The following is a 27,041-nucleotide window of genomic DNA, read 5'->3' on the forward strand; positions in this document are numbered from 1 at the left end:
TATAACAATAGCAAACTAATGCACATGCTAAAACCCTAATCCAAAATAGACTAGGGGCACCTAGCTGGCTCATTCAGTACAGCATGCTACTCTTGATCTTAGGGTTGTGATTTCAGGCCCCACAATGGGTGTAGGGCTTACTTAAAAAAAGAATACCATAGCCTATAGCCTGTAATATAGAAACAATCTAATTGTGCTTACTTCCTCAATGTACCCATATTTCCCTACACTCAATGCTCAATACAATAGCAAGGATAATTTTTTTTTAAGGGTTCTTTTCAAAACATAGATAAAATCATGTCACTCACTTGTTTAAGACTTTCCATTGACTTGGCCATTACTTAGGATAAATTTCAAAATCCTTAACATGCTATTTGGTATAGCTGTCACCTAACTTTCTACCTCAACTTCTACCTCTAACCAGTTATTCATTTCTTAAACATGCTAAACTCATTCCAAGCTCAAATGTTTTGTATATGCTCTGCTCTTCTCTTTCTTTCTTTCTTTCTTCCTCTCTCTCTTTCTTTCTCTCTCTCTCTCTCTCTCTCTTTCTTTCTTTCTTAAAGATTTTATTTATTTATTTGACAGAGAGAGACACAGCGAGAGAGGGAACACAAGCAGGGGGCATGGGAGAGGGAGAAGCAGGCTTCCCGCTGAGCAGGGAGCCCGATGCAGGGCTCGATCCCGGAACTCTGGGATCATGACCTGAGCCAAAAGGCAGACGCTTAACAACTGAGCCACCCAGGTGCCCCTACGCTCTTATTTCTATCTGAGATATTCTTTAGTCATCTTCAAACCAAATGCCACTTTCTCTTATAAATACCTTATCTATATTCCATATTCCATCTGCTTATCTTGCTTTATGTTTCACGGCATATTTTATTATCTAATTAAATATTATTTATTTATGTGTTTATTTATTTATTGTTTGTCTCCCTTCCAAGACTACAAATTAAATATGGTCAGCCTTCTTTTGTCTTGTTGGTAGATAGATCAGTGCCTTGTACAGAGTTGCTGAGTGCATAAATGAAGACTAGTGCCTCAGAGGGAACCTCTTTCCTCCCTTAAATCAGTACCTGGTTCTCTGAATTTTCAATACCAATCAGCAGTTAACTTTCAAAAGTTTCTCACTGTAATAGATATTGTCCCATGCTTTCAGTCTGTAGGAATGAAAGGAAGCCTAAAAAGTTTTATAATGACTCTACATCCTGGACTTGTTTTGCGTGACTGTGTTCAGGGTCACAAAACAGGGTCAGGAAGATTTCTCAGCTTAATTTGATTTACATCATAGTTCTCTTATTTTCCCTATCCAGAGGAATACAATCAGTAATCAGTAATCTATGGTTTTTTGTTTGTTTGTTTTTTCTTTTTGGTTTAGTCTCAGAACATTTTATTTGGCAGAAATTCTTTTTTAATCCTAGTGTGTAGTCAATTTTTTACTGTTTCCTTGACAAATTGATTAGGATATTTTCTCACTTAGTTGGACATTTTAATAATATTACTTATAGTATCATCTTGACCTATAAGAGAACTTCAGACTTTCCAACAAAACTCTCCAGGGATGGAGGCTATTTTGGAAGGTAGTTATTTCCCATCATAGAAAGGTATTCAGGTGTAGGGTAAATAATCACATGGTAAGTAAGGGCAAAGAATTCGAATTTCTTCAAAAGAAGACTTTTGAAGTACTCTTGCATCTTTGAGATATTATGATTTTTCATATAGGACTAGCCTCAAATAATAATGCAACTTGCAAAGGATGGTCAATTAAAAGTGTCTTTCAGTTGCAAAACTAAGGCACTCCTGAAACAATTCTTAAAACATACATTGCAACACATCTAAACTTATTTTTGACTTTTACTATAAATATGGGAATAAACTGTTTTGGAAAATAACTTAAATCCTACACTAATTAGGCTAGATATTGTGAAATAATACTAAAGTTAAAATTCTTTTAGGAAGTAATACTTGGCTAATTTGAATGCTAAATCAATATCTCCAAAATATGACTTTTTTCATTATAGAATTTAAACTATTTCAATTTAAAATCTTCAATATCTTATATTTAATTCTTTTACAGTTCACAAAGACATTTAGAAGAATATTTTGAAAGTAGGAAAACTTAACCTTGAAAAATTCCCAATTTATTTTTATATTCCTTTTAAAATTTTAAATAACTTACCCTGGTGCATAGTTGCATATGAAAATCGCTGCATATCTAATACGTCCAACTCTTGTACATGAAGTAACAGCACAACCGACTTTGTAAGATGTGTCCCAAACAAGCTAAAATAAAATTTTCAAAGAAAACAAAATTTGATTCTACACATTTACTCTGTCATGTTATAAACGATAATATATTCCATTCACAAAGAACCGTTAACCAAGCAATTTAAGGAATATAAAGTATTCTTTATTTGGATGCAGGTAGAGAATTGTCATAGATTTAGGGAAGCATTTCCCAAACTCTGTTTAGAGAAACCTTTAACAGGTTTTGCCTTAGGATAAAGAGTTTGAGAAACACTGATCGTTTTAGAGCCAAAGAAGGCCCACATACTGAATCAATTTTCAAACTCCTGTTGAACCTGAGAGTTCTAGGTCATTGACAGAGAGAAAGAGGGAAAAGAGAGAAGTTTTAGAAGACTGGAAGTTGTGACTAGAAAGGAGAAAAATGACATCAAGATTACAGAAGGGAAGAAAAAGCAATATAAGAATAGAGAGTAATTGTGGTCAGCATTTCTCTTCTTTTGTTGAGCAAATTCCATTATAAAATAAAATAGAGTCTGGGCCTGCAATTTAAAAAAATATATATAAAAGAGCTGGTTTCTATAAAAAGAAAAACAGGTCTTGAATTGGAGTGACAATATAAGAATGATTGAAGATATTCCAGAAATTCTCTGTATGGCTTTAGTATTTCTAATACTTCCACATAACAAAAAAGTACTTGTCTGTTAACATCTGTGGAAAAGAGAAACAGTTTCTGGTTTCCTTTTCTCTTTATCCCAAGTTTTAGTGGTTTTTAAAATGTGATTCTTAAAGAAATATTCTCTATTACAAGAATAGAGAATAGAATGTCTGCAGCAGTTGAAATGGAGTTAAGCAGGTCAAATACAGGAAACAAAAATATCTAGTATACCAGAATTAAAGAGTAAAAAATAACAGGAGTAGATCATGGAGTAGACTTGGTTAATTTACTGGGATTATTAAGATCATATTAAGAAATCTGGCTTTGTTATGAGTAAAACAATGGAGAACCACTATAACTTTCTAGAAGAAGAAAGAATGGATCAAACGTCTTTTGAAACATGATTCATTCGATGGCACTTAAAGACATGAATTCAACATGAAAAAATTACAAGATTTTAAGTTCTGCATAAAACATGACATCATACTCTATTGATTGAAAAATAATCATCTCTTAAATCAACTTAGAAGTTCATCCAATAATTTGATTACTGATACAAATATTTATAGAAGACCAAAATAATGTTATGTTCTTGTCGTGTTGAGAATGTAAGGATAAGATAACTCTCTGTACTCAGTGTGGTATCATATGTAAATAGATGCTTATAAATAATGTGATAGTGAAATAATAAGTGTATGTAGAGGAAATAGCAAGTGGTTCAGTATTCTTGGAGTATAAAGTGTAAAGATGGATTGTTAGACAGGAGACAGGAAAATAAGGCTATTAATTTGCTCTTAAAATGTTTTAATCAATCAGTTATATAGTAGTATGTGTACTGATCTGTGCAAAAATTATCAAGTCTTTTACTTATGTTTATAGTCAATAATTTGAAGATAATTTTTATTTGCTGGTTTCTTCCTTTTCCAGTGTGTGTATATTACTTTTAGAAAAGCACCTTTCATTTCTGGGTATGGAGATGAGATTTACTACATTTAAAGGAATATTTTAACTGTATGGTTCACATAATAGATGGAATTACAGACATTTTGAGGCTCTAGGACTGATTAGAATTTTGACTCTATTAGAAGTAATAACTTTACCATTTGGGGTTATTTATAAAATTGAAACATAATCAATAAAAGCTTGGTAGGAAACCATTAAGGAGTCTATTGAATTAATATAAAAATTAGATACCTGTTTATAATTAGAACAGTCACTAGAGCAACTGTCATTTTCAAAACGGTACTTTTTCCTCTCTTCATACCAACTTCTGATAGCAATACTTGCAGTGAATTCATTTTCAGGTCCGACCCATATATTTTCACCAATACCATTAAATTTAGGATGGGCCATGTTTAGTTCTTCTAAATGATTATTATGTTCAAACACACATTTTTTCCCCCAGGCTCTAGCAGTCCGTGACAAAGCTACATCCCAAGTCTGAAAAAAATGCAAAAAGCAAAGACAACAAAATAATAATAATAATGAGGGTTTTTTGTTGATGTTGTTCTCTAAATTATTTTCCTTGAGTTCTCATATTCTATTTAAGGAAAACAATTCTAACTTTGTGATTATGGGCTTGTTTGTGGAATTTCTATGGGGGAAAATGTTTTTGAGTTAGTCATAAATGAAATAACTATTTCTTGAGGCAAAGGACTATCCATTTATTTATTTTTATTTTTTTTTTTAAAGATTTTTTATTTATTTATTTGAGAGAGAGAGAATGAGAGATAGAGAGCACGAGAGGGAAGAGGGTCAGATGGAGAAGCAGACTCCCTGCTGAGCAGGGAGCCCGATGTGGGACTTGATCCCGGGACTCCAGGATCATGACCTGAGCCGAAGGCAGTCGCTTAACCAACTGAGCCACCCAGGCGCCCAAAGGACTATCCATTTAATTGTCATTTAAAAATCATATTGTTAGGGCGCCTGAGTGGCTCAGTCAGTTAAACATCTGCCTTCAGCTCAGGTCATGATCCCAGGGTCCTGGGATCAAGTCTCATATCGGGCTCCCTGCGTGGCAGGCAGAGGGAGAAGCCAGCTCTCGCTGCTTCTCCTCTCCCTGCTGGGGGTGGGGGGTGGGGCGGGGGGTGAGGAGCCCGCTTCTCCCTCTGCCTGCCACTCTCTCTGCTTGTGCTCTCTCTCTCACTCTCTCAGTCTCTCAAATAAGTAAAATCTTAAAAAAATAAATAAATAAAAATAAAATAAAAATCATATTGTTAGATGATGCAAATGGTTATAATACTCTTACATGTAGTCTGTTCAGAATATATACTTTTAATCTCATTCTTTTTATACATAGTAATACAATAATTTAAAATATTCATCTAAGAACTGTTTATTGAATACCGAGTATATGCAAACTCTTGTAATGTGGGGAATAAAATACAAAGTCAGGCATAAATTTTGTCTTCTATATTTTATAAATATAAAATTTTAACACATAGTGATACTTGGTGAATATTATAAAAGAGGCACATGTAAAGTTTTATGGATAGTCTCAGAAATGTAAGAAAATATCACAAGATACTGTTCCCTGGCTAGCTATTTAGAAAGATCCAGAAATGTATAATTTTATCATTATTTAGAGACTCATTTAGTTCACTGTTTACTTAAGGACAAGAACAAAAACAATACACTTAGATAAATCAGCAAAATAGTTGTAAAATCAAAATGCTTTATACATGCTACAATATATCTGAAAATAAACATTTCTGAAAACCAATACTAAGATTTCCTTAGCGTTTTCTTAGTTAATTTCATAGATTATACACAAATATAGAAAATATAGAAAATAAATATTCCTTTAGGATATCCCCCATACTTTTCTCCCCAAAGGTAATAATTGTTTAAAAAATTGCTTATGTATGCATTTCTCTATCTCTATATACATATTCATACAAACACATTCAAATATAAGATATCAGGGGATGTTTTAGGTAGGTATTGGGTGATTTTTTTCTGTACTATTGTAATCATACCAGACACAATATAATTGGCCTTCAACTTGGCAGTTTTCACTTAGAGAGATTGTTCCATTTTAGCACAACTAGATCTACCTAAGTTTTACAAAGTCAACACAGTATTATTCTATAGTATGGATAATATATAATAACTGTTACCATTCCCCTATTAATGGCCTTTTAGATAGCTTTCATTTGCAAACAATGCTCCAAGGACTATCCTTCTACTGCCTTGTTTTGCATATCGTTTACCCATCACATGCTTACTGTGTATTAGTCCCTATTCTAAGTGTTTTTTATGCATTATTTCACTTAATGTTCACAATAATCCCATGAGTTATGCATTATTATTATTGTTTTTACTTCACAAAGGAAGTAATTAAAACACAAAAATATTAGTAGTTTACTTATAGCTACTTATAGTCAGTAAATTGTGGAGCCTGGATTTAAATCCAGGAAGCCTTAACTCTTAAATCCAAATTTGTAAGCATTTAGTCATTGCTTCCCATGACTGTGTGAAAATAAGTTATAATACACTACTGGTATTTGCTTAATTTGGCGTAGTCCTTTAGAATAGCAACTGCTATATATCATATAAATTAAAAATATCATATCCTTTATTTATCCCATTTCTCAAATTTGTCTAAGGAACTAATCCAGAAGGAAGAAAAGACTTATGTCTATGGAAATAGTCCTTGCAACATCATTTAATAATGTAAACTGAAGTTCCTAATTGCCTGGTAAGAGAATATTTATCCAATAAATTTTGCAGCCATTTTAAATGACAATCACAAAGACAAGTAGCAAGAGAACAGTTGGTGAGATGTAAAATAGAAATAGGAGAGGGAAATGGAGGAAAAAAGGAAGAATAACATTGTAAGGGAATGCAAAATCAAGTCCAGGACTGGGATGAGGTCACTGAGACACTCCCTCAGTTGAGTACCCCTTTGCAAAATCTTGGTAATAACCGTGTGTCACAGTAACATGTTTTTTATTTGAGTGTATTTTTAAACCCAAATTGAAAGTGCAGTTCCCCGCGATCCGTCAGCCTCAGTGAAGCAGTGCCAGGGTTTCTGAGGCCGAGGGGTGGCATCATGACAAGGAGGTTGTTGGTTTGGGCAACCGCCTTAGAGCCTCACCATGAAGCGCAAGTTAGACCCTCGGGGGAGGACGTTGCCCCGGAGCTCATTGTGGACGTTCACGTACTCATTGATAAAGTGTACGTCCTCTTCGTGAGGAAGTTCCGCGTTCAAACCGACATCCAGCAGTAGTAGCCAGAGTTCCCAGACCCGCAGCTTCAAGAGGCCTCCTCGCGTCAGGGGAAGTGATTGGGCGCACCATTCCCGCGCAAAGGGCCTTGGGGCCTCCATGGTCCACCCGCCGCAGACAGGCCAGCGCGCACGCGCCAGGCCGTCTCTACCAATCTACGCAGCAACACACGCAAGCTGAGCCTGCTTTCCCAGGAGCCGGGGGAGAAGCGGGAATGGAAGTCACGGGTGTGGGGGGCAGAAGCTGGTTGTAGCTATCTGCAGAACTCACCAAAGAGAGGCTTGAGGTTAAGGAGTACAGGCTTTTCACTAAACTAAGGTAGCGAAATATTATCCAGAGTTGATTTCTGACACCAGATGATGTGTCATCGTTTATGAGCCATCTGTACACTGAATGCCAGTTGCTGAATAATGAACATGTCTGGGGAACTTTCTAACTATGCAAGGGGAAATGAGCATTCTTCTGTGATAGTGATGAAAATTCAGTAAATCTTTTTCTTCCATTCTTGCCTCTTGAGTTGAAAATTTAGTGCAGGACGCACCCTTTATTATCCTCATGGACAAAAGTATTTCCTCTTTAAGTCAGACTTCCTCATTGAGATTTTCTCTGTGTTTTAATAATCTTTTGTGAGGAACCACAGAATAAATGGAAGAATGGAAAGCTCAGCTTTTAAGGGGTAGAGTAGGAATCATCAAGTTCTCATAAGGTTAAAGTATTTTCATTTCATCTCACCAGCACTGTATAGACAGCCTGGAATATCAGAATTCATCATCTCTGACAAATTGTCGTGTTCACAGTTGGTAAGAACTCATTTTTTGTTTTCATTTCTTTCTTTCAAACAAAATGGTTAGTGTCTTAGCCAATTTTGGCTTGGTCTCTCTGCCTTCAAACATTTTGCTAAAGAAAACTTGCTTGGAGGAATATAAGTTCTAGACACAAAATAAAAGCACATATTTGTTTTGGGGTACACATTTGCATATAACGTACTGTGTTCAGTAGCATTACCGGGGTACTTGAATTCATTGACACTGTGACAGAATTTTGCCACAAAGAAAGCATTGGCAGTTGGTTGGTCAAAATATCAAAAAGAATGTGCTTTAAAAATTATGAGGTACAGGGGCACCTGAGTGGTTCAGTGGGGTAAGCCTCTGACTCTTGGTTTCCACTCAGGTCATGATCTCCGGTGGTGAGACCAAGCCTCACCTTGGGCTCCCCGCTCAGTGGGGAGTCTGCTTGAGATTCTCTTCCTCTCCCTCTCCCTCTGCCCCTTCTGGCTTGTTCTTGTTCTCTCTCTGTGTCTCTCTTTCCCTTTAAAATAAATAAATAAATCTTTAAAAAAATGATGATGTATACAATTGAAAGCAGTAGACCTCACAAGATGGTTTCATTCATGCCGTTATACTTTTAACAAATATTTATTACCAGGCAATGTGTTAGATAGTTGAGAAACACCCAGACTCTGTTTCCAAATAGCCTATGGTTTAGAGAACTAGCAAATTGGTAACTCTTATACCATGTGATAAAAACAAAACCAAAATGCTATTACAGCATGTATGGGACAATTAACACCCCTTTTGAGGACCATGGAAGCCTTTCTAGAGAATGTGACCTCAAGAAGGTGAAGCATACAGGTGACAGAGCACATTTTATTTATTTGTTTGTTTGTTTATTTATTTATTTTGACAGAGCACATTTTAAACAAAGGGAAAAAGGCATGTAAATATACCAGGAGATCTGAAAAGACTAAAAGTGTTTTAGTACCAGCAGAGCATACTATAGGGATGAAGGTGGCATGTGGTGAAAGATGGAATTCCTTTATTATGTTGGTACTGTTGTTAGATTATGAAAATTGCTATATCAAAGCACAAGATAAATAGTATAATGCAATCTTAGATTAGGAAGAAATGTTAGACAATTTTATTAGTCCCATGGATTGGACAAATGCTCTGACACATCACTAATAAGAGATCATTATGCCTCTCCTAAAATAATTATACTAAGAAGGAAGTTACTGTCTCTTAGGCAACCCATTCCATTGCAGGACACCACACTCAGTCATAGGTATTTCTTTAGGACCTCCTATATGTCTGAGTCCATGATAGGTGTTAGAGCTACAAATGCTGAACAAGCTAAATATGTAGTCTATCCACGTGAAGATTTTAGTTACAGGTGATATAGACAAGTCAGCAAATAATTATAATGCAGAGTAGTAAATGCTATTTTTTAAAAAAGATTTTACTTAAATTTGATAGAGAGAGAGAGCATGAGCAGGGGAAGGGGCAAAGGGAGAGGGAGAGGAAGAAGCAGACTCCCCACTGAGCTTGGATTGGAGCCTGATGATGGCTCCATCTCGGAACCCCGAGATCATGACCCCAGCTGAAGTCAGGTGCTCAACAAACTAAGCCACCTAAGTGCCCCAGTAAATGTTACTTTTAGTTTATTTCAAAAATTCTTTTATGTGACAGGCACTATTTCATTTTATTTTTTAATTTTTTTATTGTGGTAAAATGCACATTAACATAAAATTTACCTTTTTAATCATTTTTAGTGTAAATTCAGTGGCACTATTGTATAATTGTCACCACTGTTTCCAGAACTATCTGGTGCTGTTTTAAATGCTTGGAAAATATCAACTCATTTAAATCATAAAAGCCTTAAGAAACAGACACTATAGGGTGCCTGGGTGGCTCAGTTGGTTAAGTGACTGCCTTTGGCTCAGGTCATGATGCTGGCGTCCCGGGATCGAGTCCCGCATCGGGCTCCCTGCTCAGCGGGGAGTCTGCTTCTCCCTCTGACCCTCTTCCCTCTCATGCTCTCTATCTCTCATTCTCTCTCTCTCAAATAAATAAATAAAATCTTTTAAAAAAAAGAAACAGACACTCTTATTATCTGTATTACAGATGGAAGACTCAGAAAAAGAGGTCATGTAATTTGTCTAAAGTCACCAGCCAGTATGTGGTAGAGCTAGTTTTTAAACCCAAGTGACTAAAATGGAAGTACAGAAAAAGGGCACATGAAGGCATTTAGTTTGGTTTGTATAAAAGAGGTTGGGTTTGCTGAGAATGTTTTGCAAAATATTCAGTCTTTCAATGAATTGGTCCACATCATGTGCTTCATACAAGAAACATTTCAGTGCATTCTAAAATATATTTTTTCCAAAAATTTAAAGAGGCACATAGTATCTGAGGGTCATTTAATCACTTTAACATTTTATGTATTAAAATCACAGATTCTATATCAGTACTGTAAGGGCCAAGGGCAGGCTGTCCCAAGATGGGACACTTTGGCAATGAAGACTATTTTGAGTTCAAAAGCAATCAAAACCCAGCAGATTCAGGAAAAGCTCTTTACCTCCCCACAACTGAGAGGTATCTAAAAAGAATTTAGATAGAGGAAAGAGTTATTGCCATAGATTCCTACATTGTACTATGAACTAGTTTTGATAGACAGGGAGGAACCCAGCAAGGTCTGTTTGATCAAGGTCTTCCATGTCCCATTGTTTCTGAAAGGCCCAGCAAACATTTATTAAACCTTTACTCTTTTTCATCTTCCTGTGAATTGCACTCCTTTTCTTTGAGATCCCAGATCCCTGTCTGCTTCTCCTTAGTTCAGAATGACATGTATACCTTATTTTGCCTGTCTTTGGAATTTCTATGTCTGTTTGGATTCCCCATACATACAAAATTAAGGTTAATTTTCTTTTGTTAATCTGTCTCATGCCAATTTGATTCTTAGTCCAGCCAGAAGGACCATGTGTAGGAAAGGAAATTCTTTTTCCCCAATGGTACCAAAAGATGTGTTCATTTTCTCATAAGCTCTTATAGCTTGTGACTTCTTGAACTTTGAAATTTTTGCCTATTCATCTAGCCCTCAAAGAAGTTTTAACTTTTTTAATTTTGGAAGTGGTGATATAATTTAACACATTAAATTCCTTGAAGGCATTGGAATTGTTAGAGGGTATTGACAGAATCATCTATTTCTTTACAAGCAATGTGAAAAATAAATTATCACTAAATTATTTATTTGACTAATGTTCTGCTGCAGATGTTCTTTTTGAATACCCATTTACTTTTCTGTTGTGTCTACAGAGATATTGCCTTCACTTGAAAAGTATAGGTAATTTTAGGATATAGGCTAAGTCTCTTGCTTATCTCAGATGGCTTTGGGCTTGTTTTCAGTTTCTGTACATTGTGCTTGTAATTTTAGGTAAATAATACTCTAATTCTACACTCTGATTTTGATAAAAACTAGCAAGTTTAAAAATACATTTTTTATGTACACTTAAGGAGAATGATCATGCAATAAGTCTAAAGATTATTTTGTTGTCCATAGAGATGTTATTGGGGAGACATACTGTTTTTACTTTACTCTTATTCTTTCACTTTTATGTCAGTCTTCACTTGATTGATCTTTTCTATAATTCAAAAATTCAAATTATGATAATGGTGCATGAGAAGTGTTATAAGATGAAAACCAAATTGGTGGTACAAATAAGATGCAACATTCAAAAATGGAAAGATAGATGTTAGTTCATTAAAATGTAAATAGACAACTGAGAAAGGTGTCTGCTAGATAGATGTCAAAGGATTAAAATCATGGAAGTGCCATCAAGGTACATTTAAGAATCATTTAAAATTCCTAAGAAAATGAACAGCACAATTAGAAAAATAAATGAAGGAGATAAGCAAGCAATTGACCAAAAAAAAAAAAAAAGCAGAAACTGGAAATTTCATGCTGCATCTATTATTTTCACATATAGATAAGATGTACTGTATATAATCAGCTTCGAGGATGAGTTTGGGCCTCAGGAAATAAAATATAGTGTGCCTCTGCCTAAAAGTCAAAGCCATAAAATTGAATATAAATCTGGGAATATTTATATGAAATTTTGACACCTTAATTTATATTACTTCTGTATTCTTGAGGTCAGTATTTATTTAGAGTGGTTGTATGTATGCAATAACTCCTTTCCTTGACCAAAGGATAGCATTCCCTTACACTGTCTTAACTCTCAAAAAATATATTTGTAAATTTGAATGAAGTTTATAAAAATATGTTTAAACCTACTAGTAGTTCAAGAAAGGAAAATTTATAGCATCTACCTCACAGGATTATTGAGAGGATTATATAGTTATTATATGGAAACACTTAGTGCTTGGCACATTGTAAACCTTACTTAGTGTTAGGTATTACTATTATTAAATTAATACTATTAATAAATACTATCTCATTTTTACTTATATTGACAAGGACTAAAGTAAATTTTTAACCCGTAGTATGGTGTCAGATACTTTGTGCATTTTAATACATATTTATTGAGTTATTTTGATAAGGAGCAAATCCAATATGTGTAGGTGAGTCCTTGGCGTTTTTTGACAGGGAGCAATGGCAAGTGGTATATAGCTTTCCTGAGGAAAAATGGTAATTCTACAGGGAGTGATGATTTTGGGATTTGTTTATTTCTTTTGCTGCAGTGTATGAACCTGGGTAAATTTAATTACAGAGTATATTACCGGGTTTTAACTAAGCCAACCATTACAAAATGATCATATATCTTGCTGAAAGGAAATTGCAGAGTATAGTTGTAAAGACACAAGTGCAAGCAAACAATATCAGTTCATTCTTTTTAAAAAATTTATTTATTTGTCAGAGACAGAGAAATAGAGTGAGCACAAGCAGGAGGAGTGGCAGGCAGAGGGAGAAGCAGGCTGCCCGCTGAGCAAGGAGCCCTATGCGGAACTCGATCCCAGGACTTTGGGATCATGACCTGAGCTGAAGGCAGACACTTAACTGACTGAGCCACCCAGGCATCCTGAGTATCAGTTGAGTCTTATCGTCTTCCTGGCATAAACCTCTCTTTAGCACTTATTTTTTAATTCATTATTATGTCATCCCTTTCAGGTTCAATTTTTGTGTATTTAAAATGTATATTGCTCTATTATAAAAGTACACATAATACATGTAATTAAATGATACACGAATACTTTTGATTTAAGTATAGGGTCACCAACCTTCTGACTTGTTAGGGAGTGCCCTGGGTTTAGTGTGTTTTTCTATGTCCTGGAAAACTCCTCAGTCCCAGGCGAACCAGGACTATTGACCAGTCAATATATATATATTGTTTTTTACTGATAGGGATGTGTAATAAAAAAAACTATAGAGACTACTGTTTAAACCATCTGTTTATGATCCTTCCCAGGGGGTAAGAATGGGGTAAACCTGGCCCAGCTAAGACTGATGAGTCTGATCACTTTACCTCCAAGTGATTAGTCAAATTTGTGGGAATTTCAAACATAGCCTAGTAAGACAAGAGGATCCCCCAAAAAGAATGCACTGTTTAAATCCTGAGTTAATTGCCTCCAGTAAATTGAAAAGGCCAAACCCAGAGCAGTTTGTTTAGTAATTGCAAACTGAGTGAAATAGGAGGGTTATTAAGAACAAGATCTTCTCAGAGTAAAAGAATTGCTAGTGATGTCAGGCCTCCCAACATGTCCTTTGAAGAGTCTGTGGTTACGATCATAAGGAATAGAAAAGACAACTCCTTGACCCAGGATTTTTTCTTCTTGCCAATGAGGGGAAGCCCCACTCAGTAAGGCAGAGGCACTCCACCTATCAAGCTTCTGTTCACAACTTAAGCATAGAGAAGTCTGCAAATAGAGACCCTCTTTTCTAAGAACTACCACTACTTGCAAGTTTCCATAGCAGTTCCAATTTAATATTCTGAGAAATATTTCTTCAAAATCACAGAATATAATTCTATAAAAATTCATTTTTATGTGTTCCATAGAATTTAAATTAATCTGATTTAAGGAAACATGCTTTTGAATGAATAAGGTGTCTGAAGAAGATAAAGAGGTGATTATATTAAAAATCAGAGGCTATTTTAATTATTCATGAAAAAGTTTAATTAAAAAAAATCCACGAAGACAACACAATAATAAATAATACAAAATATATGTATATGTGTCAGTTTACCTTTAGCTTATTTCAAACTGCAAGTTAAGGAGTAATTAATTATGGATTTGAATTTTTACAATGCAATAGTTAAACAAATAGCAATAGTTTACCAAAAATATAACGATTCCATATACATGATGACAAATAACAGTGTGATGGTTAATTTTATGTGTCAGTATGGCTAGACTATGGTGATACTCTTTGTGTCAGTGTGGCTAGACTATGGTGGCAAGTGTTTGGTGAAACACTAATCTAGCTATTGCTGTAAAGGTATTTTTTTAGATATGATTAACTTTACAATCAGTTGACTTTAAGTAAAACAGACTACCCTCCATATGAGGGTGGGCTGCATCCAATTAGTTGAAGGCATTTAGAGCAAAGACAGATTTTCTGAAGAAAGAATTCTGCTTTCAGATTGCAACGTAGAAATTTTGCCTGATTTCCAAGACTTCGGATGCAAGACTGCAACAGCAACTCTTACTTGAATCTCCACCCTGCCAGCTTGCCCTATAGATTTCAGACTTGCTAACTTACAGTTGTGTAAGTCAATTCTATAAAACCTCTCCTCTTTGTCTCTGTCTCTGTCTCTCTCTGTTTTTTTCTGGAGAACCTTGACTAATACAAACAGATCTGAAATATAAAATCGTTTGGCTTTTTTAAAGAATAGCAACAATCCTCCAGCTATGTGGAAATTCTTAGGTATATAGCAATATAAACAAAACAACTCTCAGTCATGTTAAAAATACATTTAGGGGCACCTGGGTGGCTCAGTCAGTTAAGCATCTGACTCTTGATTTCACCTCGGGTCATGATCTCAGGGTCATGAGATCAAGCCCTATGTCAGACCCCTCACTGAGCATGGAGTCTGCTTGACATTCTCTCCCTCTGCTCCTCTCCTGCTTGCTCTCTCTTTCTCTCTCAAAAAAAAATTTCTGTTTAAAAATGATTTTTAATACTTATAGTGGAGGAAGTTGGTGGTTGCTTTAGTTGAGAAGAAAGAGATCTAGGTAGTTTAGCCCATAGAAGTCAACAATTCAACATAACTCATTTTTAAAACAATTAATTGAATAATTTGGGTTTCTGTTGTTTTTTGTGTTTTTTTTTTGTCTTCGGACAAAAGAAATGGCAGAATTTACTGATTCTTTGGTTTGTAGAGGTGTTATTAACTATACTACAGTTGTATAGGTTTTAAAAGGTATACTTTTTATATTCTGTTATTTTATACAGGGCACATTTTAAAATCTCCTAAAAGAACATACATTTACCTTTCGAAGGTTTAAAATTTAATTGATTTCCTTTTTAGTTTAATCTGTTCCTATCCATTTCCCCAACTGCTGATAGGACATTACATGCTATCTGAAACTTTCCTCAATAACATTTTGTTTCTGAATAATGTTGATGATATTCTTAAAGGAAACCACTGGAATATAAGGAAAATATTTAATACCTGAAATGTTCTTTAAGTCTACTGTAACTAAAATGACAATCTAGAAAATTAGAGAGTGGGACTCTTGATACAATGTAAAATTGCATTAAAAAAACTTAATTTTTTCTTTTTTTACAGTTACCCTTCTATACTCAATACATCTTTTGTTAAAATCAGGCATTAAATTTAGATAACAGATAAGAGTGTAGAAGTTTTAAGAGTTAAACTGATGACAGTTATGTTTAGTCATAAACTGCTTGTTTATTGTCATGTCTGAGAACTTTTCTTATATATAAATGATAATTAAAATAGTCTCAGAAGAACAGGAACTAGGCACAATGGATTACATGATATCTGCTGAGGTGCCTTCTTCCCCTATGGATTCCAATCTGGATATTCTGTCAATAAAACATAACAGTTAAAAGCTCCATTTAGTTTCAAGGGGAGGAAGTAATTGAATCAATATTTAAATAGTTTGATACGTACTTTCCAGTTTATCACATTCTTTATTACCTAAGGTAGACAAAAAATTACAGAATTAAAGGCATTCACTTGCAGGCGCCTGGGTGGCTCAGTTGGTTGAGTGACTGTCTTTGGCTCAGGTCATGATCCTGGAGTCCCGGGATCAAGTTCCACATTGGGCTCCCTGCTCGGCGGGGAGTCGGCTTCTCCCTCTGCCCCTCACCCCTCTCATACTCTCTCTCATTCACTATCTCTCAAATAAATAAATAAAATCTTAAGAAAATAAAGGCATTCACTTGCCTTTCTGGTTTTTTAACTAAGGTGATAAACTTAGGAAACTTAGTTTAACTTAAGAAAATGAAAGCTTCCTCCACAAATCCCTCAGTGCTTAAAAATCTATATGATGCCTTCTGCCAACAAAGTCATGTCAACAGATATTTCTAGAGCAGCTTTCACGTTGAAGGCAAAAAAGACTACAATTGACAAAACTATATAAAGTAGTTGACTTTACTTGTGGCACTCTGCCATGCCCATTTAAATTCCCTGAAAGAGAATGTAATTCCTTCATGTTGACTTTTTGGTTCCCAGAGCCCTCCATTAAATATCTCATTCACTTCTGATGTGGCTTTGGCTCCAAATTTTGCTCTGTGTCTTTCCCTCATCAAATTTTTTCCCTCTATTTAACAACATCCTGCAGTTGGTTAGGAAATCATTTGTTTAATTTCTTTCATTCATTTATTCACTTTTTGAGTGTGTACTATGTATTGAACATAATTCTAGGCTTTGGATATAATAGTTTTCAGGAAAAAATAAAGTTTCCTTACAGAAAAGTAAGGGGAGAAAGTCTATTATTAATCTGCTCCCATCTCTCAAAAAGGAAGTCAACAAAACTAAAAATTGGCTTTATATAAACACTAATCAACATAAAAGAGAGAAGACACAAATCAGAAGTCATAGGACTTAAATAAGTGGAACATACCAGAGCAAAGATGTTAATATTTATTTATTTATTTGTTTATTTATTGGAGAGAGAGAAGAGACAGAGACAGAGATAATGAGAGAGAGCAGGAGCCGGGAGGAGAGGGAGAAGCAGACTCACCGCTGAGCAGGGAATCTAACGTGGAGCTTGATCCCAGAACCCTGAGATCATGACCTGAGCCAAAGGCAGACACTTAACTGACTGAGCCACCCAGGCGCCCCAAAGATGTTAATTCTTTCCAAATTTATTTATAAATTCAATGTAATTCCAAGGTCTCCTGTGGAATTGATAAGGTTATCCTAAGGTTAATTTGCAAGAGCAAAAGTTGAGGAAGAGCCAAGTGATTTCTGAACAATTTAGAAAAGAAACAAGTTGGGAGAACACCTCCTGCCAGGTAGCAAAACTTATTGTAGCCTTTGCAGCTTGTGTGGTGCTTTCTTGGAAACCCATTGTCAATAACTGCTTGAATCTTGGGATGGAGAAACTCATGGCAGAAAAGTCCTCATTAAGTAAAACTAGAAAATCCAGATAAAGTACAATAAAACAATGTTTAAGAATCTCAGAGATTTGCTAAAGCAACAAAGACTGAAGGGTCAAGATTTCAGAGCAGGAGATCCACAGAGAATGGACTGATGTTATGAAAGCGGTCTTTTTTTCCCCTGGAGCCATTTGTTCATCTTCTGCCCAGGTCTAGGGCTGAAAATCTCGGCTTTGCCCAGGCAGAGGCTGATTTTGGGGAAACAGAAACCATCGGAGCTTTTGTTGGCCTTGTAGGACCAGAGGGAGAAAATAGGAGAATTGAGCAGTTTAAGATCCTGGTGAAAGGTAAAGGTGGAGGAATGAGTCCAAGAGATGGCCATTCTGTACTCAAAGTATTTGTTTAATTTTGAAGCTATGAGGAACAGGAGGCTAAAATCCTAGGCTGAAACCTTCTGGAAAACAAAGCAGATTTTTCAGTAATTTCAGAATGCTAAAATAATACGGATTAGAATTAAGAACCTATTGGGGAAAGGCAACAGTAAACAGCAATCTCTCAGTGGAAAGCCCTGGAAGTCTGTGCCCTTAGAGCAGAGACAAACAGAGGTGAACCAAGCCTTACATAAATTCTAACCCAGTGTTGACTAAGCTGTGTTTAGATTAAGGTAAACAACCTTGACTCTAACTGTTCAGCAGAGGAAAATGTAGAACTCTCTGCATTTTTGTTTTACATGTGTTGTTAGATGTTTAATAGAAACTAATTAGGCATACACCAAGTGTTTTGGCTGTGTACTGCTATGACGCAAACTTCCAGAACGATGGCTTAAAACAATAATTTATTATTATTTCTTACAATTATCTGGATTGGCTGGCTCTACAAGACAATTACTCTGCTCTGTGTAGTGTCATCGGGACTCAATGACGTAGTTGCATTTAGCTGGAGCTCAGTTAGGGTTGCAACAGAAAGATGACCTCTCCTGTTCCAGGGCCTTTATCCATGTGACCTCTCCAGCAGGAAAGTGTGGAATTGAAATCTGGGAGGCTTCCAACATAGCAAAAGCAGAAGCTGCCAAGTTTCTTCTAAAGGGTAGGCCCAGAACTGGCACAATATCAAGGCCTCATTGAAGAGAAGGAGAAATAGTGTCCACTTTTTTGGGAGGAGTGGCTTATGTGTAAAGGAGGGGAGGAATTATTAGTGGCCATCTTTAAAGATAATTCACCACACCAAGAAACAGAGTATGTTACGGAAACCAAGAGAAAACAAAACAATCTTGAAACTAGAAACAGACCCACAGGTGATCCAGATGCTGGAGATTTCAGAAAGAGGTTGGAATATTTGAGGCTGGTAATCATGGCGCTTAGTGTATCAAAGGGAGGATAACAACAGCAACAAAAATGGTAGGGGAGAAAAGCAAGGGGCAGATTGATCATAACTGGACTTACTGGCCTTGGAATAGAGTCATATTTTTCTTTAATTGGAGTAAGAAGCAATTGAGGAATTTTTAAGAAAAGGATTTGGCCTGGATTTTCTTTCTGTAAAACAATTTGGAGGAGGAGAGGTGGGAGATTACTAGCTCAGGCAAGAAACTGGGTTGGATACTGGGCAGGAAGGGGAAGTTAAAAAAAAAAAGCGTATCATTGTTATCTTTATGTCCCTTTAACTAGAAAACATTAGTTTGCAAATAGGAGATATACAATGGATTTATTTATTTATTTATTTAAAGATTTTATTTGACAGAGAGAGACACAGCGACAGAGGGAACACAAGCAGGGGGAGGGGGAGAGGGAGAAGCAGGCTTCTGGCCTAGCAGGGAGCCCGATGCGGGGCTTGATCCCAGGACCCTGGGATCATGACTTGAGCTGAAGGCAGACGCTTAACAGCTGAGCCACGCAGGTGCCCTTGGATTTATTTTTTAAACTGCTTTGAATGAAATTTAAAATTAGAGGGACGATACTTCTAGTTCATTGTTTAACTGAAGTATAATATCAATATGAAAGTATGTATGCCTCATAAATGGAAAGATTGATGAATTATTACAAAGTGAACACATGTAGGTAAACATAGACCTATGGGTCTAGAAAGTCCTTCTGGTATCCTCTTCTGTTTAATTAACTCCTCTTTGCTCTCTAAAGGTAACCACTATCCTGACTCCAAATGTAGATTAGTTTTGCTTGATATTTGAACTTTACATAAAGAAATCATTTAATATACATTATTTTTGTGTCTGTCTTCTTTCATGGCACCAAATCTTCTTTTTTTTTTTTTTTTTACAGTTTTCAGATCATCTCCTCTCTTCACTGTGTCACTGAAAATTCTTTTTCAATCAAGAATTTATGCACTTATCGTTTAAAAAAAATCTTTGTTCTGAGAGCCAAAAGACTGATAATGGAAGAGAAACATATTTGCTTTAAATCATAATTAATTTGCACATTGATTAATGTATTACTTCTGCATGAGTCACTATTTTGATAATAACTAATAATAATAACTAATAATTAATACAAATAAGAAAAATTTCAATGAACAGATATTTTGAGTATAGTAGCAAACTGGATCACAGTTATACCTTACTCCTTTCTGTCCTTTAGCATGAGAGGAAAAATAATCAGTGAAGAAGGGAGGGATCATCTGAGTTTAAATATGATAATTTATGACAAATGATTTATATCATCATATAGTAGCAATCAAATATTGTCAATAATTACTTATGCACTTGAGAATCCAAATTTTAAAATTAATTTATGGAAACTCTTCTCCAAATAGAATGTTACGATTATTGTTTTTCCTTTTTGCTTACGGCAGAGATTCTCTTTGCAAGTTTCTTCTTCTGCACACAAAGAGCAGGCTACTCTTTTAGTGTAAGGGGGCTTATTTGGAAAATTTCCTCTGTAAAAAAGAGAATAATTGATTAGCCAAATGACTATTAATTTCTCTAATTTTGTGCATGAATTTATGCAAGTTATTTTGGTCACTCACTCATGAATATTTAAAAGGAAAAATAACAACTTTTGTCCCAATTTTATGCTCCTTTTGTTTGTAAAAGAAACCATTAAAACTGTTTACAAGATGTCCCTAATCCACATGGCAGTTATATTCTCAAATATTCTGTAAAATACAAATTAGATGTGAACCCATTGTAATTATGCATGTTGACAGCCACAAAGTTTTTGTTGTAAACACTATCATTATCTCTTGATTTTGTAAATAGAATGAATAAAATTTAAATTGCAAGTGGAAACATATGCTTTATGTTCAATACCATAGTTCTTACTAGTTCTTTTGGTGATGTATCAGTAAGACTTGGCAGCTATTATGCCTGCTTTTCAATAAAATAAATTGATACATTTTAACAAGCCTCTTTTCTTCCCCATCTCTTTATCTGTGGAAGACTTAAAAAAGTGTTAATTACCTAGAGTACACAAAGGAAACCATTAATAACATGAGTAGTATTCCTTTAAAAAATATGCAGCAATTTATTTATCTATTCATTTGTTGGTGGACATTTGGGGTATTCCAAATAAAGTTACTGTGCACATTTTGAACATTCATATATAAGTATTTACATGGACCTACGTTTCCTTGGATAAAAGAATGAATAGATCATATGGTAGATGCATATTTAACTTTTCAAGTAACTTCCACACAGTTTTTTCAAAGTTGTTGTAACACTTTATATTTCTACCAGCAGTGTTGAGAATTCTAGTTGCTTCACTTCCTTGTCAGGGCTTGTATTGGCCAGTCTTTAGCCATTCTAATTGTGTAGTGGCATTCATGGTGGTTTTAATTTGTGTTTCCCTAATGATTAATAATGTTGAGCATTTTTTCATGTGCTTATTTGCCATCTGCATGTCTTCTTTATTACTCTTTTGTCCACTTAAAAAAATTGAGTTTTAAGTTTTTCTAATATTGAATTGTGAGAGTTCATCCTATGTTCTCTATATAAGCCCTTTATTAGATAAGCTTTACAAAGACTTTCTTCCCGTCCATGGCATGTTCTTTTTATTCTCTTACCAGTATCTTTGAATAGCATTGATTTTAAAGTTTAATGAAATCCATCTTATCAATTTGTTCTTTAATGGGTCATGGTTTTGTTGTGGTAACTAAAAAAAATCTGGCTATTTTAAGGTCACAAAGATTTCATCTGTGTTTTCTTCCAACAGTTTTACAATTTTGGGCTTTATATTTAGGTTTATGATCCATTTTGAGTTAATTATTATAGGTTGTGTGTTGTATAGATCTAAGTTTACTTAGAATGACAAACAGTACCAGCATCATTTTAAAAGAAACCATTTTTTCCACTGCATTGCCTTTGTGCATTTTTGGAAAATTAGTTGAACATATGTGGACCAGCATGTATAGGTTTATTTCTGGACTCCACATTCTGTTCCACTGATCTATCTGTTTAACTTTACATCGATTGTTGTGATTATTCTAGCATTAATAATTCTTGGAAACAATAGTGTTAGCCCTTCTGGGGAACCTGGGTGGCTCAGTCAGTTAAGTGTGTGCCTTCAGCTCAGGTCATGATGTCAGGGTCCTGGGATCGAGCCCGGTGTTGGGGTCCCTGCTCAGTAGGGAGTCTGATTCTCCCTCTCTCTCTGCTGCTCCTCCTAGCTCGTGCTCTCTTTCTCTCAAAAAAAAGAAAAAATCTTTAAAAAAAATAGTGTTAGCCCTTCAGTTATTTTTTTTCAGAGTTGATTTGGCTATTAAAAGTCCTTTCCATTTCCATATGAATTTTATGATCAGTTTGTCAATTTCTATAATAAAAATCTGGAATTTTTGTTGGGATTATATTGAATCTATGGATCAATTCAGTGAAAATTATGTCTTAACAATATTGAGTCTTTTAATCCATTAACAAAGTATAATCTCTTCAATTATTTGTATCTTTGTTAATTTCTGTCATGAATATTGTGTAGTTTTTCAGTGTGGAGGTCTTTCATGTCTTCTGCCAGGTTTATTCCTAGATAGTTTATATTTTTTGATGCTGTTATAAATGGTATTGTTATTTTAATTTAATTCATGATTATTTATTGCTAGTATATGGACATGTAACTGAGTATATTGATCTTGTGTCCTGAAAAATTACTAAGTTCACTTATTAGTTTTAGAAGAATTTTCACAGATTTCATTGGATTTTTTTTATATAGACCTATAGACCAGAAGTCAGCGAAGTATGGCCCCTAGGCCAAGTCTGGCCTGTTTTTGTGCAGTCTGAAAGCAAAGAATTTTTTTTTTTTTACATTTTTAATGGGTTCTTTAAAACAAAATAAAAATGAAGGTAACAATATATATGGCATGCAAAGCTTAATATATTTACTCTCTGGTACTTTACATAAATTTTTTTTTTTTACTATTGGTATAATATTACATATAGGTTTTTCACAGCTGTCCTTTATTAGGTTTAGGAAGTTCCCTTCTATTTCCAGTTTTCTGAGAGCTTATATCAGGAGTGAATGCTTAGCTTTTTCTCAATCTATTGAGATGATCATGTGATCTTTATTTTTAGGTTGATTAATATGGTGAAATGCACTGATTGATGTATTTAGAATGTTAAGCCACCTCTATATTCCTGGAATAAACTCCATTTGGACAAGGTGTCTTAGGCTTTTACTATATTGATGGATTCAAATACTAAGTTTTGTTTAGGATTTTTGTACATATATTCACAGGAGATATTGCTCTGTGGTTTTCCTTTATTTCATTGCAATTTGTGTCCTTGGAGGAATTTTTCCATTTCACCAAGTTGCCTCTTGATTGATTAACCCCACTTTCATTTTTTTTTTTTTTTTTTTTTGAAAGAGAGAGAGAGCACACATGAGACTGCCATGTGTCAGTAGTGGAGGAGGGGCAGAGAGAGAGAATTTTAAGCAGGTTCCATACTCAGTGCAGAACCTGATGCAGGTCTCTGTCTCACAACCCTGAGATCATGACCTGAGCCAAAACCAAGAGTCAGAGGTTTAGCTGACTGAGCCACTCAGACACCCCAACCTCACTGTCATTTTGAAATGACTTTCTTAACTCTAGTATTATTCTTTGCTCTAAAATCCACATTATTTGTTATTAGCATAGACCCTGCTGCTTTCTTTTGACTAATGTTAGCATAGTAAACCTTTTTCCATTCTTGTACTTTTAATCTATTTCTGTGTGTTTCTTTGTTTATTTATTTAAATTCAAGTATAGTTAACATATAGTGTTATATTAGCTTCAGGTGTACAGTATAGTGATTCAATAATTCTATACATTACTCAGTGTTTATCATAATAAGTGTACTCTTTAATCTCTGTCACCTATTTCACTGATTCCTCCAACTACCTCCCCTCTGGTAACCCATCAGTTTGTTCTCTATAGTTAAACTATCCATTTTTTGATTTGTCTCTTTGTTAATTTGTTCATTTGTTTTGTTTCTTAGAGTCCACATGTGAGTGAAATCATATGATATTTGTCTTTCTCTGACTTATTTCACTTAGAATTATACTCTCTAGATCCATCCTTGTTGTTGCAAATGGCAAGATTTCATTATTTTTTATGGCTTAGTAATATTCCATTGTATATACATACTACTTCTTTATCCATTCATCAATTGATGGACACTTGGGTTGCTTCCATAATTTGGCTATTGTAAATAAAGCTGCAATAAACATAGGGGTGCATATATCTTTTCAAATTAGTGTTTACATATTCTTTGGGTAAAATACCCAGTATTGGAATTACTGGATCTTATGGTAATTCTATTTTTAAGTTTTTGAGAAACCTCCATACGTTTTTCCACAGTGACTATACCAGTTTACATTCCCCCCAATAGCACATGAAGGTTCCTTTTTTCTCCACATCCTAACCAACACTGGTTGTTTCATGAGTTTTTGATTTTAGCTATTCTGATTGTGGTTTTGATTTGCATTTCCCTGGTGATAAATGATGTTGAGCATCTTTTCATGTATCTGTTGGCCACATGTACATCTTCTTTGGAGAAATGTCTGTTCCTGTCTTTGACCATTTTTTAATTGGATTATTTGTTTTTGTGTGTGTGTTGAGTTGTATAAGTTCTTTATAAATTTTGGATACTAACCCTTTATTAGAGATATCTTTGCAAATATCTTCTCCCATTCAATAGGTTGTCTTTTAGTTTTGTTGATTGTTTCCTTGACTGTGCTGAAGCTTTTTATTTTGATACAGTCCCAAAAGTTTATTTTTACTTTTGTTTCTTTTGCCTTAGGAGACATATCTAGAAAAATGTTATGGCAGATGTCAGAAAAGTACTGCCTGTGCTCCCTTCTACGATTTTATGGTTTCACATCTCACATTTAGGTCTTTAATCCATTTTGAGTTTATTTTTGTGTATGGTATAAGAAAATGGTCCAGTTTCATTCATTTATATATAGCTGTTCAGTTTTTCCAACACCATTTATTGAAGACACTCTGTTTTTCCCATTGCACATCCTTGCTTCTTTCTCAAAAATTAATTGACTATATAATTGTGGGTTTGTTTGGGGGCTCCCTATTCTGTTCTATTGACCTATGTATCTTTTTGTGCCAGTACCATACTGTTTTAATTACTATAATTTTGTAGTAGATCTTAAAATCTGGGATTGTGATACTTACAGTTTTGTTCTTCTTTTTCAAGATGACTTTGGTCTTTTGTCATTATGTACAAACTTTAGGGTTATTTGTTCTAGTTCTATAAAAAATGCTGTCGGTATTTTGATAGTGACTACATCAAATCTGTAGATTGATTTGGGTAGTATAGACATTTTAGCAATATTTGTTCTTCCAATCCATGAAATGGAGTATCTTTCCATTTCTTTGTATTGTCTTCAGTTTCTTTCATCAATGTTTTATAGTCTTTCACCCTTTGGTTGAGTTCCTGGACATTTTTATTATTATTATATTATCTTTAAGCTCAACACGGGGTTGAACACACGACCCTGAGAACAAGTCTGGAGCTGAAAGCAAGAGTCAGATGCTTAACCAACTGAGCCACCCAGGTGCCCTTATTATTTTTGTGCAACTGTAAATAGGATTGTTGTAAATGTTCATTTCTCTTTCTGCTACTTCATTATTAGTGTATAGAAATGCAACAGATTTCTATGCATTGATTTTGTGTCCTGCAACCTTACTGAATTCATTTATCAGTTCTAATAGTTTTTTGGTGGAGTTTAGGGTTTTCTATATATAGTGTCATGTTATCTACAAATAGTGAAAGTTTTTATTTTTTCCTTACCTGTTTAGATGCCTTTTACTTCTTTTTCTTATCTGATTATTATGTCCAGGACTTCCAGTATTATGTTGAATAAAGTGGTGAGAGTGGACATGCTTGTCTTGTTCCTGATTTTAGGAGAAAAGCTCTCAGTTTTTTTTTTTTTTTTTATTATTGAGGATGATGACCTTTATTATGTTGAGGTATGTTCCCTCTAAACCTACTTTGTGGAAGGTTTTTTTTTTTTTTAAATCATGAATGGATGTTGTACTTTGTCAAATACTTTTTCTGCATCTATTGAAACAATCATGTTTTTTATCCTTTCTCTTACTCATGTGACATATCATGTTAATTGATTTGTGAATATTGAATCACTTTTGTATCCCAGGAATAAATCCCACTTGATTGTGGTGAATGATTTTTTAAATGTATTGTTGGATTCGGTTTGCTAATATTTTGTTGAGGACTTGCATCTATGTTCATCAGAGTTATTGGCCCATACTTCTTTTTTTTTTTGTGGTTTCTTTATCTGGTTTTGGTATCAAGGTAATAGTCTCATAGAATGAATTTGGAAGTTTTCCTTCTTCTGTCTTTTGGAATACTTTGAGAATACTTGGTATTAACTCTTCTTTAAATGTTTGGTAGAATTTGCCTGTGAAGCCATCTGGTTCTGAACTTTTGTTTGTTGGGAGTTTTTGATTACTGGTTGAATTTCATGGCTGGTAATCAGTCTGTTCAAATTTTCTTATTTCTTCCTGCTTCAGTTTTGGTGGGTTATATGTTTCTAGGAATTTATCCATTTCTTCTAGGTTGTCCAATTTGTTGGCATATAATTTTTCATAATATTTTCTTATAATCCTTTGTATTTCAGTGGTATCAGTTGTTATTTCTCCTCTTTCATTTATGATTTTGTTTATTTGAGTCTTCCCTTTTTTTTTTTGGTGAGTCTGATTAAAGTTTATCATTTAAAAAAAATTTTTTTATTGTTATGTTAATCACCATATATTACATCATTAGTTTTTGGTATAAAGTTTATCATTTTGTTTATCTTTTCAAAGAACCCACTTCTGGTTCATTGATTTGTTCTATTGGGGTTTTTGTTTTGTGTCTTGTTTTGTTTCTTAGTTTCTATTTTATTTATTTCTGCTCTAATATTCATTATTTCCTTCCTTTTGCTGGTTTTGAGTTGTGTTTTCCTTTTTGAGCTCCTATAGGTGTAAAGTTGTTTATTTGAGATTTTTCTTCTCAAAGTAAGCCTGTATTGCTATAAACTTCCCTCTTAGAGCAACTTTTGCTGTATCCCAAAGATTTTAGACTATTGTGTTTTCATTTTCATTTGTCTCCATGTATTTTTTATATTTCCCCTTTGATTTCTTGGTTGACCCATTCATTGTTTAGTAGCATGTTATTT

At 34.6% G+C, this 27,041-nt stretch overlaps 2 protein-coding genes and 1 long non-coding RNA gene across 5 annotated transcripts in view; 1 reads left to right on the forward strand and 2 right to left on the reverse strand.

Annotated features, from left to right (window-relative positions):
• GLIPR1L2 (GLIPR1 like 2) overlaps window positions 1-7,232 on the reverse strand; it is a 29,331-nt gene extending 22,099 nt beyond the window's left edge. For all 3 annotated transcript variants that reach the window (XM_073900637.1, XM_025883388.2, XM_073900639.1), the window contains exons 1-3: window positions 7,002-7,232; window positions 4,097-4,342; window positions 2,180-2,283 (exon numbers count right to left, since the gene is read on the reverse strand). In XM_073900637.1, the coding sequence (XP_073756738.1) occupies window positions 2,180-2,283; window positions 4,097-4,342; window positions 7,002-7,232 (581 nt within the window). The remainder of the gene's footprint in view (window positions 1-2,179; window positions 2,284-4,096; window positions 4,343-7,001) is intronic.
• A 100-nt stretch (window positions 7,233-7,332) lies between these two features.
• On the forward strand, window positions 7,333-14,642 carry LOC141374103 (uncharacterized). Its single transcript, XR_012380690.1, has 3 exons — window positions 7,333-7,449; window positions 7,867-7,931; window positions 14,503-14,642. It is a non-coding gene; the product is annotated as an uncharacterized lncRNA (long non-coding RNA).
• A 1,125-nt stretch (window positions 14,643-15,767) lies between these two features.
• Window positions 15,768-27,041, reverse strand: part of GLIPR1L1 (GLIPR1 like 1) — a 34,907-nt gene continuing 23,633 nt past the window's right edge. The window contains 3 exon segments of the mRNA XM_073900640.1: window positions 15,768-15,912; window positions 16,001-16,027; window positions 20,231-20,319. Coding sequence (XP_073756741.1) covers window positions 15,890-15,912; window positions 16,001-16,027; window positions 20,231-20,319 — 139 coding nt within the window. The 3' untranslated portion in view covers window positions 15,768-15,889.

This window comes from Callorhinus ursinus, unplaced genomic scaffold, assembly GCF_003265705.2.
Source record: "Callorhinus ursinus isolate GAN/ISIS: 27379988/994484 unplaced genomic scaffold, GSC_fseal_2.0 scaffold14, whole genome shotgun sequence".
Lineage (NCBI taxonomy): Eukaryota > Metazoa > Chordata > Mammalia > Carnivora > Otariidae > Callorhinus > Callorhinus ursinus.